Source organism: Triticum urartu, chromosome 6 (assembly GCF_003073215.2).
Source record: "Triticum urartu cultivar G1812 chromosome 6, Tu2.1, whole genome shotgun sequence".
Taxonomy (NCBI): Eukaryota; Viridiplantae; Streptophyta; class Magnoliopsida; order Poales; family Poaceae; genus Triticum; species Triticum urartu.
The window spans coordinates 63,532,462-63,548,972 of record NC_053027.1 but is presented as its reverse complement, the minus strand read 5'-3'; the positions used below and the strand labels follow the sequence as shown (position 1 = coordinate 63,548,972).

General features: G+C 46.9%; 1 protein-coding gene and 1 pseudogene across 1 annotated transcript; both read left to right on the top strand.

Annotated features, from left to right (window-relative positions):
* The first annotated feature begins 589 nt into the window (after positions 1–589).
* LOC125515007 (CASP-like protein 4A2) lies at positions 590–4,155 on the top strand. The gene is made up of 3 exons (XM_048680416.1): positions 590–1,342; positions 1,445–1,580; positions 3,738–4,155. Exons 1-3 carry the CDS (start codon positions 681–683, stop codon positions 3,927–3,929), a joined length of 990 nt encoding a protein of 329 aa, XP_048536373.1. The 5' UTR covers positions 590–680; the 3' UTR covers positions 3,930–4,155.
* Positions 4,156–6,705: 2,550 nt separating this feature from the next.
* Positions 6,706–11,264, top strand: LOC125516230 (annotated as a pseudogene).
* The last annotated feature ends 5,247 nt before the right edge of the window (positions 11,265–16,511 follow it).

The window sequence follows — 16,511 nt, the reverse complement described above, 5'->3', positions numbered from 1 at the left end:
ATTCACACTGTTTGCCCCTTCTCCTTTTTCATCTCCTCGTCCTCTAATTTTTACCTTGCCGCCAGAGTAATTTTCCGCATCATCCCGAATCTCTAAGCCGTGAATGTCGATCCACGATTTTGTCATCCCGCCCCACCACGAGTCCGCTTCTTCCCGCTTCACCTCATGCGCCCCTTTTTCTATCCACAACCATGGTCAACGGTGCTACTTCTCACACTACCAACCCTCTAAATCGGAACTGGTTATGCCATTCGACGCCAATAATCCTTCGTCCCTTCTCCATCTTCCTCCTCTTTCATCCCCTTCTTCCGCCAACCTCTCTCCCTCGCCGCTGCGGCCGCATCACACCGGCAAAACATTTGCGTCCGACAGGCGTGGGCTGTTCGCTCGTTAGGACCAGAGCGAACGTTTCGAAAAGAAAACCCCATTCTACTTTTGAATTCATGCTTTACACCCAAGAATTTCACATTGTTGGATGTAAAAATATTTGGCAGCTAAAGCAATGGTGTGTAGATTGTGGAATCGCTTTACAGCACGCGGTGGAACGCAGATCCTCCAATCCAAGTATCCCAAACCCTTCAAAGCTTTTCCCCGAGCACCACCAGCACTACGAAGCAAAGCGAGAGAGAAAACCCCCATTCCCCTCCCAAGCCCCAACCAACCTTTTCTCCCCCAAAACGATGGCCGAGGTACAGCCGTCGCCGTCGTCGCCGCCGCCGCGCGCAGCCGGCGGCGATCCCGAGGATCCGCCCCTGCCGCCGCCGGTGCCGCCGCCGATGCCGCCGCAGCCGCGCGAGGGGGGCGGCGGCAGGTCGGAGGACGAGGAGGATCCCCCCTCCCCGCCGCTGCCTCAGTCCACCACCGTCCCCATCTCCAACGCCGCCCAGTACATCCCGCGCGTCTCGGACCACACGACCGGCGCCGGGGGCGACGCCCGGTCCTGGTACTCTTGGAACGGCCGCACCAAGGACCGCCGCCGCCAAACGGCCCCTCCTCCCCAGAGGCAGTACCCGCAGTCGCAGCCGTATCCGCAGCCGCGGCCGCAGCCGCAGCAGTGGGTCACGCCGGAGCCGAAGCCGCTGCCGCACGTGGCGGACTCGCCGCCTGTGCCCGCGCGGGCCGCGCCATCGACGGTGCCGGCGCCGGGCCCGACCAGGTCCGTCGACCGCCGGGCCGTGCCCGACATCATGTACAGGAAACGCCGCACGGCGACGCTGCAGCGCACGGCGCTGTTCGCGCGGCTCGTGGCCGCGGCGCTCTGCCTGGCGGCGCTCGCGGTGCTCGCCGCCGATACCCGCAAGGGCTGGGCCCTCGACTCCTACAGCAACTACACCCAGTTACGGTAAGCAAATAAAAAGCTCCTTCACAAAATCTCCCGGATTGTTCGGTTAGGGTTCTTCAATTGGTGATTTCCCTTACGATGGTGTGCTCTGCTGCTGCGCAGGTACTCGGAGGCTATCAACGTGATCGGATTCGTGTACTCGGTGTTCCAGTTCTTTGCACTAGCGTTGCACTTGACGAGGAAGAGACATTTGATTCCCCGGCCCAAGGGCGATTATTTCGACTTTGCCATGGATCAGGTTTGCATCTCAGAGTCTCTTGTTCCTTTTCATAGGTATCTTTAGTATTGTGCGACCTGCAAGTCATGTGATCTTAGAAGGGAATAAGGGTAAGGTACAAAGTCATCATGCTGAAGCTAAGTATAACCTTTAGAAGATTCTGAGGATGTCTTTCTTGTGGTTTGTGATTTGCTCCTTTACGTTGTGTTGCAATTTTGCAGTCAGCTTGGTTGTGCTTCATGGTCTTGGTATGCTCGAAATGCATACATTCTGATTGCCCCAACTTGCATTAGAATTCTAGAAACTGAATAAAGCCTTATAGTCTTTAATTCCTGTTTAGTGTTAGCTGACAATTGTCTAGCTCAAGTTCTCCAGTGAACACTGCAATATTCAAAACAATTTGGTTCTAGTATATGCAGCATTACTGTGGATTGCAAAGTGGATGATTGGGTTTTTAGCATGCATATTACCTTGTATACTTCATATATGACGATGGACACCCATGGCTTTCATATGTCTTGATATGTTTGCTTCATTACAAACAAGTGAAATATCAATAAGTGAAAACGGAGAATTGTTGCTGTCTTCCAAAGGAATAAGACCAGTTTCACTTTTCTGCCTTAAATGGTATTCTGAAGTCAAATGCTACAATTGGTCATTGAATTTAGTATTCAGGTCTACTAGTGCACTAATCCTCACTTTCACATTGTAATAAAAAATCCGAGAAAAAAGTCAACAGTACTCATACAAAATGTATACAGTGTCACAATATTCAAGTTCTGAATTCAATACATAACTCAATAATAAAAAAAATCTACTATGAATAGTACCAGCAATGGTATCATTCACTGTAGGTTTGGATGTGATACTATTCACAACCTGTTTTGTCTCTTTTTGTATATCAAGTTGTGAATCGAATTCAGATTTGAAATTTGTATCATGGTACATAAATATATATCCATATCCCCCCGGAAAGCAGGGGAGGGGTGGGTGGGTATAGAATACACTAGCAGCCTTAAGGTGTACAGTACATCTAAAGAACACATCTGTATTTAGTTTATGCGTCCAAAGAACACATCTAAAGTTGTGTCAAAACCGTCTGAATTTGATTTATGCTATAGACATGACATATGTACTATGCCACAAAATTTCATTTCCGAATCCGATTGAAAGCTTCATACACAAAATAGACAAATCATAGTATGAATGCCAAATCAAAATCTGGTCCGAATAGTATCCTGGTGGTACTATCCTATCGGTACTATTCACTGATGGTTTTGTCTTATACATTTCTTCAGTTGTATGTCGAATGTAACTCTAAAAAATTATGACATGGTATATACATGCATGTGCTGTTAATTGTTTTCAAGACTTCTTATATGTTGAACTAGGGGTCTAGTGCACCCAATATGTCCCCAGGAAATGGTTGCTATGAATATATTATTAGCTCTGTGCTCCTTGGTAATACCTTCATTATGGTGATAGCGCATTAGCCATTAGGTCTATGCTTGTGCATATCATTTCATTTTAATTTTTGTATAGAGACCGGCCTTTTCCCATATATTTCTCTCATGTGTGATGTCCTGACCTGGTTGTGTGGCAGCACGACCACATCATGTCCAGTGCATGTGTCACTGATCAGTTGGTTTAGATGAATCAACAAAGTAAAGAGGGCAAAAAAGTAGGAGGAATATGTCATTTGAACCATGTGTTGGAGTTGCTCCTTTGTTCACCTTTGATTTCTTTTGCTAGCTAGACAAATTGGAATGCAAATTAAATGTGTTCCTGATAACTAAATTCACTTTGTCACAACTAAACATTTTCTCGGCACCGTTTTTTGTTTCATATTCCATGTGGTAGCTTCCTAGGACCTTGCCTCCATGTTTGCTTGCTTTGTACAGGCTGTACTCTTAAATTTTACTCCCTCCGTCCGAAAAAACTTGTCCCAAGCTTGTCCCTCAAATGGATGTATCTAGCACTAACTTGATGCTAGATACATCCATACATCCATTTGAGGGACAGGTTTTTTCGGACGGAGGGAGTAGTTGTTAATTTTTTGCTCATTCTTTTCTGTTTATACCAAACAAACTTGCTTTCCCTGACATATACAATTCGCCAGTTCTTCAATCTCTTCAAGGAGAGATCAGTTCTTAATTATTTATTTTATATGTATTGCAGGTCCTCGCATACCTCCTGATATCATCGTCGTCATCAGCAACCGCGCGAGTAAGCGATTGGATCGACAACTGGGGGAGTGATACTTTTCCGAATATGGCGAACAGCTCCATCATCATATCTTTCCTGGCATTCGTGGTTTTTGCCATCAACTCCCTCATCTCTGCGTATAATCTGTTCCGCCGAGATCTTTAGCTGCACCTAACAATTATTAACAGTTACATCATGTTGATTTTTCATTTCTGGACGAAGATTCCAGTGCAGACTATGTTGTGTTGTAAATGTGTATGATCGAGTGACTGCAATTGTTGAGTTCTAAACTTCCAGTAATGATATCCATGCGTCCATAGCTGCTGCTGCATGTTTATGTAATCGACAAATTTCTGAAAATTACAATATTGTAGCACCTGTATTTGTTCAAGATATATTGTTTTGGACAAGACACGATCATTAATAAGTACTACCTTCCATGGGAAAAAGACCCGTAGTACTCCCTCCGCCAGGAATTAGTTGTGGCTCAAATGGATGGTATTATATTAGGAAATGGTGGTAAGAATAAAGTACAAACCTGATTGTGTATTATTTAGTATTTGATTGTACATAGGAAGTTTGATCACTCAACTAGCTGAGTATTGCCGTGATCTGTTCCAGCGCCAAGTAAAGCTGTCGTTCTATGAACAGATCTGCTCAGGGCCAACCCTGATCTGAACAAAGCCACTCCTTCCATAACATAATATAAGACGTTTTTTCACATGAGGTCTTGGATCATAGGTAAACCCTGCCAGGGCATATTAGGATCAGTTCTACAAAGCCATTCCCAATGAGCTCGAGGAGCTTCCCATTTCAGAACTCTTGCTACCCTACACTTTACCCCTTTTTTTAGACATTCTCGCTAAGCTTTATTCAGATTCTAGAACGTTCACAGGTAAAAATGTAGCCCCCCAGGTTACCAAACCCGAGTGTTAAAGCAAGAAGAAAGCTCGCATCCATTTCTCCGAAAGGTTCGGTGCTAATTTAGGCCTCATTTGGCACACAGGGAGATTATCCCTCTTGGGCTCAAAAGCCCCCAAAATTATGAAGCCGGCATTTGGTGTACACGGCTTGACCGGGAGAATCCGCCGCCCCCTCCCCCAATCCATACATAATATCTAGTGCTCCCAGGCTTGGGGTGCTCCCGGTGCCCCAAATGTCCGAAAAATATTTTTAGAATGTTCAAAAAATTCTGAAAAAAATGCAGCACATCAACGGAACATCAATGTCTCTTGTCACAAAATTTCAAATCAAAATTCGAAACATTGCTTGAGATACAAAAATGACAAATTTTTGTACATAACATAAGTTGGGCTTTAGTTTTGGCCCATTATCACATTGATGTCAAATTTGTCATTTTTGTATCTCGAGCAATGTTTCGAATTTTGATTTGAAATTTTGTGACAAGAGACATCGATGTTCCGTCGATGTGCTGCATTTTTTTCAGAATTTTTTGAACATTTTAAAAAATGTTCTTCGCATCGGAGCACCGGGAGCACCCTAGGCCTGGGAGCACTAGATACTTTCCATCCATTATGTGTGGGTGCTGGGGGGGGGGGGGGGCTTTGCCCTTTGGCAAAGAGACAACGTGGGTGCCAGTGCCAGTTACTAACATTGATTTTTGTATCAAAATTCTATTTTCAGCTGAGAAAGAAGCTCGCTCACAAGAGTGTAAAATTAAGGCGAGTGAAATGATAAGAGTAACATGATTTTGAGTGTGCCATGAACTGATATGATGAACTGTTGCGATGAACTAATGTCATGAGATATTCTTGTTTTGTTTGATTCAAAGTCATATAAAATGATGGTGGGTGTTGTTCTGATGAATTATTGTTATTGTGATGAATTGTTGTTGTTGTGATGAATTGTTGTCATAGAAAAAGGATTTTCATCATGCTATGCACTCAAAGGCTCATCCGGCCAAACAATGAATTTATGTGCAAGGGGACTGATGAAGGGAAGGAATCGACCAAATCTCCAGCCCCTTTGGGGCATCGTCATACAAGACCCAAAATGGGGCCAATTCATTCGGGTCCTCCTCCTCAAACCTAAGGAGGGGGGGGGGGTGCTCCTTTTGTTGCACCATTGACTCGAATTGGTGGATTGGGACGCACCGATCAAGGGATTAGACAAGGAGAGAGATGAGGGTGTTGATCTTTTATAGGCCGCAATAGGCGCCATTAAGGGGGGGTTGAGAGGCTACGACTGGTCGTTAAGGGAAGCGTTTCCTGATGAGAAATGTGGTCGCGCCATTCACATGACATCGAAAAGTGAGCATATGATGCCCATGGCGGCCATCCGAATGGCCATTGCTGGAATGCGAGGGAGCGGGCGTGCCATTTAATCCGATGAACGGTTATTCTTTGTGTCGACAACCGCACTATCTTCAAATCCCGATTGTGATGTGAGGAGGAAGAACATGAAACTTCACTCACACCACAAGACTACAACCCACAAGGCTCCCATTATAACGCGACGTCGACCGTCGAATAGACCGCCCCCCAGCACAGCAGGATGTAGGCCTCACCTAGACCCGCCACGCCCACCACACCTCTTGATCTTCACCAACCTCATCGGCCCATAGGGCCATCACAGACGCGAAGCCACCGTCGTCCGGGTTTCCGACCAGCGCCCAAGTAGGCGCCACTCGTAGCAGAGCATATCTTGGGCAGGGGAAACCCTGATTTGCCGCCATTGGTCGCCACGGCTGGCCACCATGCTTCCCCAGCAGTCGTGTCGGCACATCCACCGCCGAGAGTCCCTACGGCCGTCGCCCCAGCACTGTAGAGGTTTTTTTTACTAGGGATTCAATCCAATAAAATAATTTAATATTGTTTATGTTTTTATTTGAGGGAATTTAATATTGTTTATGTTGGTATATAAATCCTTTATAAGTGTTTTCCTTTCTTTTTTTGGGCTATATGCTCAGTTTTGCCCTGCTATGTGAACGCGTGCGTTTTTCTGTGAGCCAACGGCGAGGTAGGAGTAGTATTGCAGTTTGTGCGGCAACGCTGACTGTGATGCACACACAGAGTTCCAAATCGAATCCCGTCTCGATCCAATCCCACCTCCGCCCCCCCTTCCTCCCACCGCCGCTGGTAGCTCGCCGGTTTGCGCCGGTAGTTCGCCGTCGCCGACGCGTGCGCGCGCGCGCGCATTCACCGCCGCTGCAGGGAGGACCGAGAGCACCGTCCAGTCTCGCCTCCGTCCGCTGAGCCCCAGCCCGGACGGCGGCAATGTCGCGCCTCCATCCCCGCTACTTCTCCAGCTCCGTCTCCTCACTCGCCGACGAGCTGCTGAGCGAATTCCAGCATCATCTGGGCTCAGGGACGCTCAGTCCGCAGCTCGCACACCAACTGTTCGACGGATTGCTGCGCCAACCAGTCCCAGTATCAGCGCGTGCACTCAATGGCTTATTTGCTGCCCTCGCGCGTACGCCGCCCTCCACCACCTGCGCAGATGGCCCTGCCCGCGCCATCGATCTCTTCAACCGCATGGCCCGAGCAGGCCGCCGCCGCAGGGTGATAGCACCCACCAGTCACACCTACAGCATACTAATTGAATGCTGCTGCCTTGCACGCCGTCCGGACCTTGGGCCTTCCTTCTTCGCTCACCTCCTCAAGACAGGCGTCACGGCAGACGTCGTCATCTTCAGTGGCTTATTCAAGTGCCTTTGTGACATGAAGCGCACGGAGGAGGCTCTGGATGTGCTGCTTCATAGGGTGCCTCACGACCTGTCTAATGTCATCTCCTACTCAGTAATTGTCAAGAGCCTCTGCGACAATGGGAGGAGCCAGCTTGCGCTTGACCTGCTCCGTATAATGGCCAAAAAAGGTGCTGACCACTCCCCTAACGTGGTGTCATACAACATGGTAATCGATGGCTTTTTTAAGGAGGGTGAAACAAGCAAAGCATGCAATCTGCTCCAGGAAATGGTTCAGCAGGGGGTTGTGCCCGATGTGGTGATGTATAGCTCCATTATCGATGCACTGTGCAAAGCAAGAGCAATGGACAAGGCAGAGGTTTTCCTTCGACAAATGGTTCATGATGGTGTCCAACCGAATACTGTAATATATACTAGCCTGATCAATGGATATTCCACTTTGGGCAAGTTCAAAGAGGTTGTTATGTTGTTGAAAGTAATGAAAAGCCAAGGTAATATGCCAAACGTTTTTATTTGCAGCTCAGTCATGGACTACTTTGCAAGCATGGAAGAATCAAAGAAGCTGAGGAAATATTTTATTCCATGGCCGTGAATGGCCGAAAACCAGATATAGTCTCATACCCTATTATGCTCCATGGGTATGCTATAGAAGGATCCCTTGTTAAAATGATTGATCTCTGTGAGCTGATGGCAGGAGATCGTATCATACCCAACGTCCGTTGTTTCAACATACTGATTAATGCATATGCTAAGCATGGCATGATGGATGTGGCCATGCTTTTCTTCGAAGGGATGTTGAAGCAGGGTGTGAACCCTAATGAATTCACTTATTTAACTGTAATATCTGCATTTTGCAAGATGGGCAGGATGGATGATGCTATGCAAAAGTTCAATGAGATGATTGATATGGGAGTACCACTTGACACAGAAGTTTACATGTGCATGGTTGAGGGTTATTTGAATCATGGTGACTCCATGAAAGCCAACGAATTTATTACCAAAATGAAGAACAGGGATATTCATCATAGGCCGCGGAAAGGTAATCGATGAACATGGCATCTTTATCTTGGCTACCCATACTGGTGAGGTCTGCCTACTACATCCACTAAAATTATCGATGGATATTGCTTATCACCAAGATGGAGAAATCATTTAGGAGGTGTTTGGTTGCAAGAATGGTAACGTTAACGTTAACGTAATCAGATCACAGTGTTTTAGGAGGTGTAACGATTTCTTTCCTAGTTTGTTTGGTTCGTCAAAGATAAAGGAATTGGATACCATCGATCTGCTCTATTTTTCCCCAATGCATGAGAATTCTCTCTCCCTGGCTGCCAGAGTTGCCCTGTCTCTCGCCTCCCCGATCATGCCGCCGACCGCCGTCCATCTCAAGCGCCGCCGGCCGCCCTGAAGCATGTGTGCCACCAGCCGCCGGCCATCTCAAGTGCAGCCGGCCGCCCCCAAGCATGCGCGCCGCCGGCTGCTCTGATCTCGCGCGATGCCGTCCGGACCCCAATCTAGCGCGCCATTGGGGCCGCTCTTCCAGCCTCGTGTAAAAAAACGAACAACAGCGAGAGTTTTGCATCAGAGAGAGGGAACAGATACCGTGGACATGTGGGCGGAATCAATTTTGTACAGCGGCGTCATCTGATTACACGGGATCGCATTACGGTGTAGTCTAACCAAACAAAAACAATCGTTTTCAGATCCCGTCGTTATCAGGTTACATTACAAAACGCCGAAACAAACACCTCCTTAGAGTACTTGATGCTATGATATCCGTTGGCGTCAGGGCTAGTGTTGTTACGTAGCACCGTAACTTAGCATGGTTATGCTCTCAGTCTTGATATGCTCTAAAATGTGTTGTTTTCCTGATTGCTCCAGCGTGCACTAGAATTAGAGAAGTGTGAATTAAGCCTTATGGTTGTTAGTTGCTGTTTAGTGGTAGTTGGGTAGATTGTTCAGTTCAATTTTTTAGGGTCGATTGTGAGCTGGCTGAGAGGTATTGTATGTATAATTCCTTGTGTCCAAGAGTGCTCTTCATACTTCATATATGACGCACAGTGAAAGAGTTATCTATTGATAAGTTACAATTGAGAATTATTGTTGTCTTTCAAGGAGAAAGAGAACAATTTCACCCTTTTTGCCATAAATAATGGTGTGCTGAAGTTCAAACACTACAATAGGTCATTGATCGTGAAGCTTTAGTATTGAGCGAAATCTTGTCTATGAAGATATTGTTAGCAGGGTGCTTCCTGGTAGCACCTTCATCATGATTTACTGCTATTAGCCATTAGGCCTATGGTTGCATTTGTCATTTCGTTTAAATTACACACACTTCCCTCATGTGTTTTACTCTTGATGTGAGATATATAGACCTGGTTTTGAACACTAAGCAACATCCTGTCCAGTGCATCTATTGGTGCATCGTCAGCAACTGCTCGACTAAGCGATTGGATTGACAACTGGGGGAGTGATCCTTTTTCTGAATATGGCGAACAGTTCCATTGCCATATCTTTCCTGGCATTCACGGTTTTCCCCCTCAACTCCCTTATCTCTGCGTACAATCTGTTCCGCCAAGACCTTCAGTTGCATTTAACAGTAATCTATTGTTGATTTTTCATTTCTGGACGAAGATTTGAGTGCAGACTTTGCTGTGTTGTAAATGTATATGATCGGATGGCTGCAAGTGTCAAGTTCTAAACTTGCAGTAATGATCTCGATGCATCCATAGCTGCTGCTGCTGCTGCATGTTTCTGTACTCAACAGAATTCTCAAAATTACAATATTGTGCTGCCTGGATTTGTCCATGAATATATGATGTTTTGGACAAGACACGATCTCTAATAAACAACTTCATTGAAAGAAAAAGGTCCATAGTAGTATTATACTAGGAAATGGTGGTAAAAATAAAGTATAAGCCCGATTGTGTATCACTTTGCATTTGATTGATCTAAATACTTGTGTACAATGCTTTGCGCAAGTGATAAACGGGTTGTGCAGCCATAACTGAGTTCACTGCTATTATTTGTACACATAGATAGGATAGGGAGTTTGATACTTTGATCACTCAACTAGCTGAATATCGCCCTCTGATCTAGTCCAGCTCCAAGTGTCATTCTGTGAACCATTTCTGTCAATGCTCAGGACCACATATCCCATAATATACCGAACCATTTTTGTCCAGCCACCGGCCTCCTGTTGAAGTTGCGCTCACTTACTTTTGAATAACCAGATGGTTGGCGATGTCTTTTATACAGTGGGCATTGCAGCTCTATGTTGGGCTATTTGGACCTGCCGCAATCGAGCTACTTTTGAGCACATCCTTCTCAAAACCTCATTTGAATGCATTTTTTCTGCATGTGCACTTCTTTGTTACTGGGCAGGACTGATGAAGCAGGAGGATGCGGCGAATCTGAGGGCTGGAGGTGCTCTGCTGAAGAACAATGTGTCTCGCATGATGAGGATTTGCGCAACGGCACATCAGGATGGAGGAGTGCACTGAGAGAGAGACCGAGAAGAAGGAAGATGATCTGCTGTGACTTCTGCTTTATCGCTTTTGATTTGAGATACCTCCTGCGTGAGGTTGCTGTGGAGCATGTTGCTCTGATTTGAGTAGTGGCCTTTTGTTAAAAACTGTGAGTTAGATGTTGGGGTCCTGGACTTAAGGTGTCGTCGGGTTTTCGCCCCATGGTGAGTAATCTCGATGGCGAGTGCTCATGGTGGGTTTCCCGGCGATGCTTGAACCCGCTTTCCTCTTTCCCGTCCTATTTGCTGAACTTGGTTGTATTTCCGTTATTTTCAAGTAATGGAAAGGGGATTCGCCCGGTTCAAAAAAAAAAAGAATAACCAGATGTGCAATCTCTGTGGTTGTTCTACCATAGATCCATCTATCCTTCCCAAAGTAGGCAGCATTTCCATTCCCAGCCTTCATCTGAAGCAAGCAGAAAGATTAATGCTGACAAGATCCCCGAGCCGAGGACTGACACGATTGGCGAGCAGTTTAGAGAAGAGTTTCAGGGAACTATGGACAAGGTTGATGGGGCGTCAGATATCTTCGGGATCAAGGTGATCAGGGCTCGATTGAGTTTCGCAAAGCCTTGATTTCATGACATGCTGTTGTTATTAAGGATTATTTTAGCACTTATGCTTTTTCTACCAGGCAACGGTAACTGATTAACCCATTTTTTGGAGAGAGAACACTGATTAACCCAGCTAAATTGTTCATCCCTAAAATCCCTCTAACTCGATCTATCCCGCCTCCCAGCTAAAGTGTTCATCCCTAAAGTCTAAAACCGATTGAATTACCCCCTCAATTCTGCAATACTGGATCAGTTAGGGCCTTTAGTGGTTTTGGGGAGGATTTCAGGCGGTTTTTACTGAAGGTTGCTGACTGGTCATTTGACTTTTTCGGCAGGGGTGGTCGGCAGGCATGGCAGCGGCGAGCTTGCGCGGCTGCCGTGAGCGCGGAGAGAGGCGCCCGCGATGATGGCGACATGGCACCAAACGCCGGCCCGGTGTACGCGGTGGCGGACTTGTCCCGCATCTCCAAAGTTTTGAAATCTGAACCAAGCATGTAAATCAATCATGCCTGAACGCCTTCAGTTTTAAAACCTGAACCAAGCAGAAGGTGTCAAGTTCAGTTAACAGCGGCTATCACCATTCATTTACTCATGCGTGCCTGGGGCCGGCCGGTAGGTTAATTAATTTAGTTAACGATGAAATCTTTTGGGTGCTTTGCTATTATTACGGAGGTAAATAAATGTGTGCTTCATGAGAGTGTCAAACTGACCAATCATTTCCTTGTTTCTGAATTTTGACAGATAGCACGCCAGTCAGGGGATGTTGGTGGTGTCGATGACCATGACCTGCGCGCCGGGGCGGATCCCATCTATCAGCGTGAGCACGCCGCAGCAGCCCACCTCGCCGTGCGTCTTCTCGCGGTTGGGCGCGATGGCGTCGACCTCGTCCATGAAGATGATTGATGGCGTGCGGCAGACTAAGCTAAGGTAGCGAAGCTTTTCGGTTCTTTGCAAGGTAATTATTCTCTCAAAGCTTGAAGTAATTCAGAATTTCAGCGTGTTTAATTAAATTCGACACAAGCACTGGTTGATAAGTTCAACATTTGTATTTGTGGCAAAAAAAGTCAATTTGTATTTGGGGGGTGAGACAACTGCGAATTTGACTTGGGATGATTACAAGCAATGGTGAAATTCCTTCAAATTTCAGACAGACTGTCAAGAAAGGAGCGGTGATGTTGAGTTCAGGTAACTCTTATGTGTGACATCCAATATGTGAGTTGTTCACTTTCACGCAGGTCAGTGATCAGTGTGTGATGGTGTTGGACTGATACTCTGGAAGTTGGGATCACAAACTAGAGTGACAAGGAACTTTATTTTGCTCGAGTGTTGACTGTAGTCAAGAAAAGAAGGGACTACAAGTTGCAGGTGGAGTCATATGGAGTCTTTGGAGTAGCAGCAGTGCTCATGGGATAAACTCAAGTTCAATGTATATGGAAGTTTGACGCATGGACAGATCCAGGGTGGTGGAGTATATTCGCCAAGGTGGAGTTTGTTAGAGTTGTGTCGAATATAGTGTACAAGGTAGGTTACAGTTGGACTAGGAGTTGTATTGTGTTTACATAGGATATGTAGTCGTGTCCAAGTAGGACACTTGTATCCTAGGCCTCATATATAGTGGGGCTAGACACACGATGTAACCTATGCCAACATAATAGCACCGGAACGCAGGGGAAGCCGGCGGCATGTGCCGGTGTCTAGGGCGACCGGGTGCGGTATTGTAGCGGTGTCATGGGAAGGAGCGCCCATAGTCAGGCCTCGGGGATGTAGCCATATCGGTGAACCTCATTAACAAATCTCGGTGTCGTGCTCGTGTGGTTGCTTGATCGCCTCGGTTTTATTCTAACACCATCGATTGAAAAAGTCAAATGACAAGTCAGCATGTCCAGTCAGGAAAACCTTTAGACAAAACTGCCTAAAACCCTTCCCAAAACCACTTGAGGGCCTAATCGATGCAGTATTTTAGAGTTAACGAGATGATTTAACCGCTTTTAGACTTTGAGAGGATTTGATACACTTAGAGAGATTTAAAGCGGAAAACTATACTTTTCTTGATATAGACTGTTGGAAATATGCCCTAGAGGCAATAATAAATTGGTTATTATTATATTTCCTTGTTCATGATAATCGTTTATTATCCATGCTATAATTGTATTGATAGGAAACTCAGATACATGTGTGGATACATAGACAACACCATGTCCCTAGTAAGCCTCTAGTTGACTAGCTCGTTGATCAATAGATGGTTACGGTTTCCTGACCATGGACATTGGATGTCATTGATAACGGGATCACATCATTAGGAGAATGATATGATGGACAAGACCCAATCCTAAGCTTAGCTCAAAGGTCGTATAGTTCGTATGCTAAAGCTTTTCTAATGTCAAGTAACATTTCCTTAGACCATGAGATTGTGCAACTCCCGGGTACCGTAGGAATGCTTTGGGTGTATCAAACGTCACAACGTAACTGGGTGACTATAAAGGTGCATTACAAGTATCTCCGAAAGTATCTGTTGGGTTGGCACGAATCGAGACTGGGATTTGTCACTCCGTGTAAACGGAGAGGTATCTCTGGGCCCACTCGGTAGGACATCATCATATGCGCAATGTGACCAAGGAGTTGATCACGGGATGATGTGTTACGGAACGAGTAAAGAGACTTACCGGTAACGAGATTGAACAAGGTATCGGGATACCGACGATCGAATCTCGGGCAAGTACAATACCGCTCGACAAAGGGAATTGTATACGGGATTGATTAAGTCCTTGACATCGTGGTTCATCCGATGAGATCATCGTGGAACATGTGGGAGCCATCATGGGTATCCAGATCCCGCTGTTGGTTATTGACCGGAGAACGTCTCGGTCATGTCTGCATGTCTCCCGAACCCGTAGGGTCTACACACTTAAGGTTCGATGACGCTAGGGTTATAAAGGAAGCATGTATGTGGTTACCGAATGTTGTTCGGAGTCCCGGATGAGATCCCGGACGTCACGAGGAGTTCCGGAATGGTCCGGAGGTAAAGAATTATATATAGGAAGTGCTATTTCGGCCATCGGGACAAGTTTCGGGGTCACCGGTATTGTACCGGGACCACCGAAAGGGTCCCGGGGGCCCACCGGGTGGGGCCACCTACCCCGGGGGCCACATGGGCTGTAGGGGGTGCGCCTTGGCCTACATGGGCCAAGGGCACCAGCCCCAAGAGGCCCATGCGCCTGGGAAAACCCTAAAGGAAGAGTCCCAGCAGGGGAAGGCACCTCCTAGGTGCCTTGGAGGGGGGGGGGGGAGGACTCCTCCCCTGGCCGCCGCCCCCTTGGAGATTGGATCTCCTAGGGGCTGGCGCACCCCCCCTTGGGATCCCTATATATAGTGGGGTAGGAGGGCCTCTCAAACACACCTTATGCCTTTGGTGCAGCCCCTCCCTCTCTCCTAAGTCCTTCTCCTCTCCCGCGGTGCTTGGCGAAGCCCTGTAGGATTGCCACGCTCCTCCATCACCACCACGCCGTTGTGCTGCTGCTGGATGGAGTCTTCCTCAACCTCTCCCTCTCTCCTTGCTGGATCAAGGCGTGGGAGACATCGTCGGGCTGTACGTGTGTTGAACGCGGAGGTGCTGTCCGTTCGGCACTAGGATCATCGGTGATTTGAATCACGACGAGTACGACTCCATCAACCCCATTCACTTGAACGCTTCCTCTTAGCGATCTACAAGGGTATGTAGATGCACTCTCCTTCCCCTCGTTGCTAGTTTCTCCATAGATAGATCTTGGTGACACGTAGGAAAATTTTGAATTTCTGCTACGTTCCCCAACATAGACGCCATGCTCAGTTAGCCCCTTTACGGTTGTAGGAACAGAAGCCATAGAGCATTAGAGAGCATAATAGGTGGACATGGGCCTCACATGCGGCAACCCATAGCTGAAGCCCCTGAAGAATGCGGTGTCGATGATCAGGGACAATAAACGCCAGATCTATAAAGTGACGTACGAAAGACTCCCTGACTGGTGTGTTGTTTGCGATCACCTTGGGAACGTTTTCAAGGAGCATGGTGATGGCATACACCCTCCGTCTGCATTGTTTTTCAAGGAGTTGAGGGTGACTTGGTTTATGCGTGTGGGCAGAGGCCCTGGAGGTGGACGTGGTCATGGAGGCCAACGTGGGGGAAGGTCTGGAAGAGAAGGCGGTTTTGCCACAGCCGAGGACAATCTGGAAGAAGAGGATGTTGATTCGGCGCTCAACTCCACATATGTTGACATGACCGATCCAAAGAGGAAGAGGAGTGAGAGACCGGAGCACGATGTTTCAAGCAACAAGGCAGTCGCTGGTATTGCATCAACCAATGGCAATCAGTTGGCTATCATTCCTCCAAGTGCTTCTCTGAGTCCTCTGCCTAGAAGGGATCCTAAGAGGAACAAGGACTGGAGCAGATGGCAAGGATGGCGACACACCCACAGTTAAATCAAATTTGGTGGGCTTTCAAGAGGGGCGCCGCCGGGCACAATGAGTATTCTATGTTGGAATTGTCGCGGGGCGGGCATGAGCTTCGCAAAATTGTGAAGCGTTTTACCCCGACCGTACTTTGTATCGTAGAGACCCTAATTGATAGGGTACATACCAAAAATTTGAAAGCAACATTTAGTTATAATAAAAGCTATGCTGTGAGCAACTCTGGTAGAAGTGGTGGCTTAGGAGTTTTTTTTTTGAATGACGAAATAATGTAGGAGTATCATATTGACGCCACTATCTATGAATCGGGGCCGACGCCGTGGAGATTTACGTCTGTGTATGGAGATGCGCAAGTTCAGGAGAGACACAATACTTGGTCTACGTTGAGGGATCTTGCTGGAATGTCCAATCTTCCATGGTTTTTTTCTTGAAATGGTCACGGAGGAGGGGAGGAGGGGAAGGCTCCCCACCTGAATATAGTTGAAAAGTTACAAGGTGTTACAGAGTTCACAAGTTTCGTGAGGAGAGGAACTACGCCACAGACCGGAATGGCCCTTTAG

Excerpts from the sequence above, each read along its gene's own strand:
- LOC125515007 (XM_048680416.1), top strand. The coding sequence starts at position 681 with ATGGCCGAGGTACAGCCGTCGCCGTCGTCGCCGCCGCCGCGCGCAGCC. Across the intron at positions 1,343-1,444 it reads AGCAACTACACCCAGTTACG|GTACTCGGAGGCTATCAACG; the intron begins GTAAGCAAATAA and ends GCTGCTGCGCAG. Across the intron at positions 1,581-3,737 it reads TCGACTTTGCCATGGATCAG|GTCCTCGCATACCTCCTGAT; the intron begins GTTTGCATCTCA and ends TATGTATTGCAG.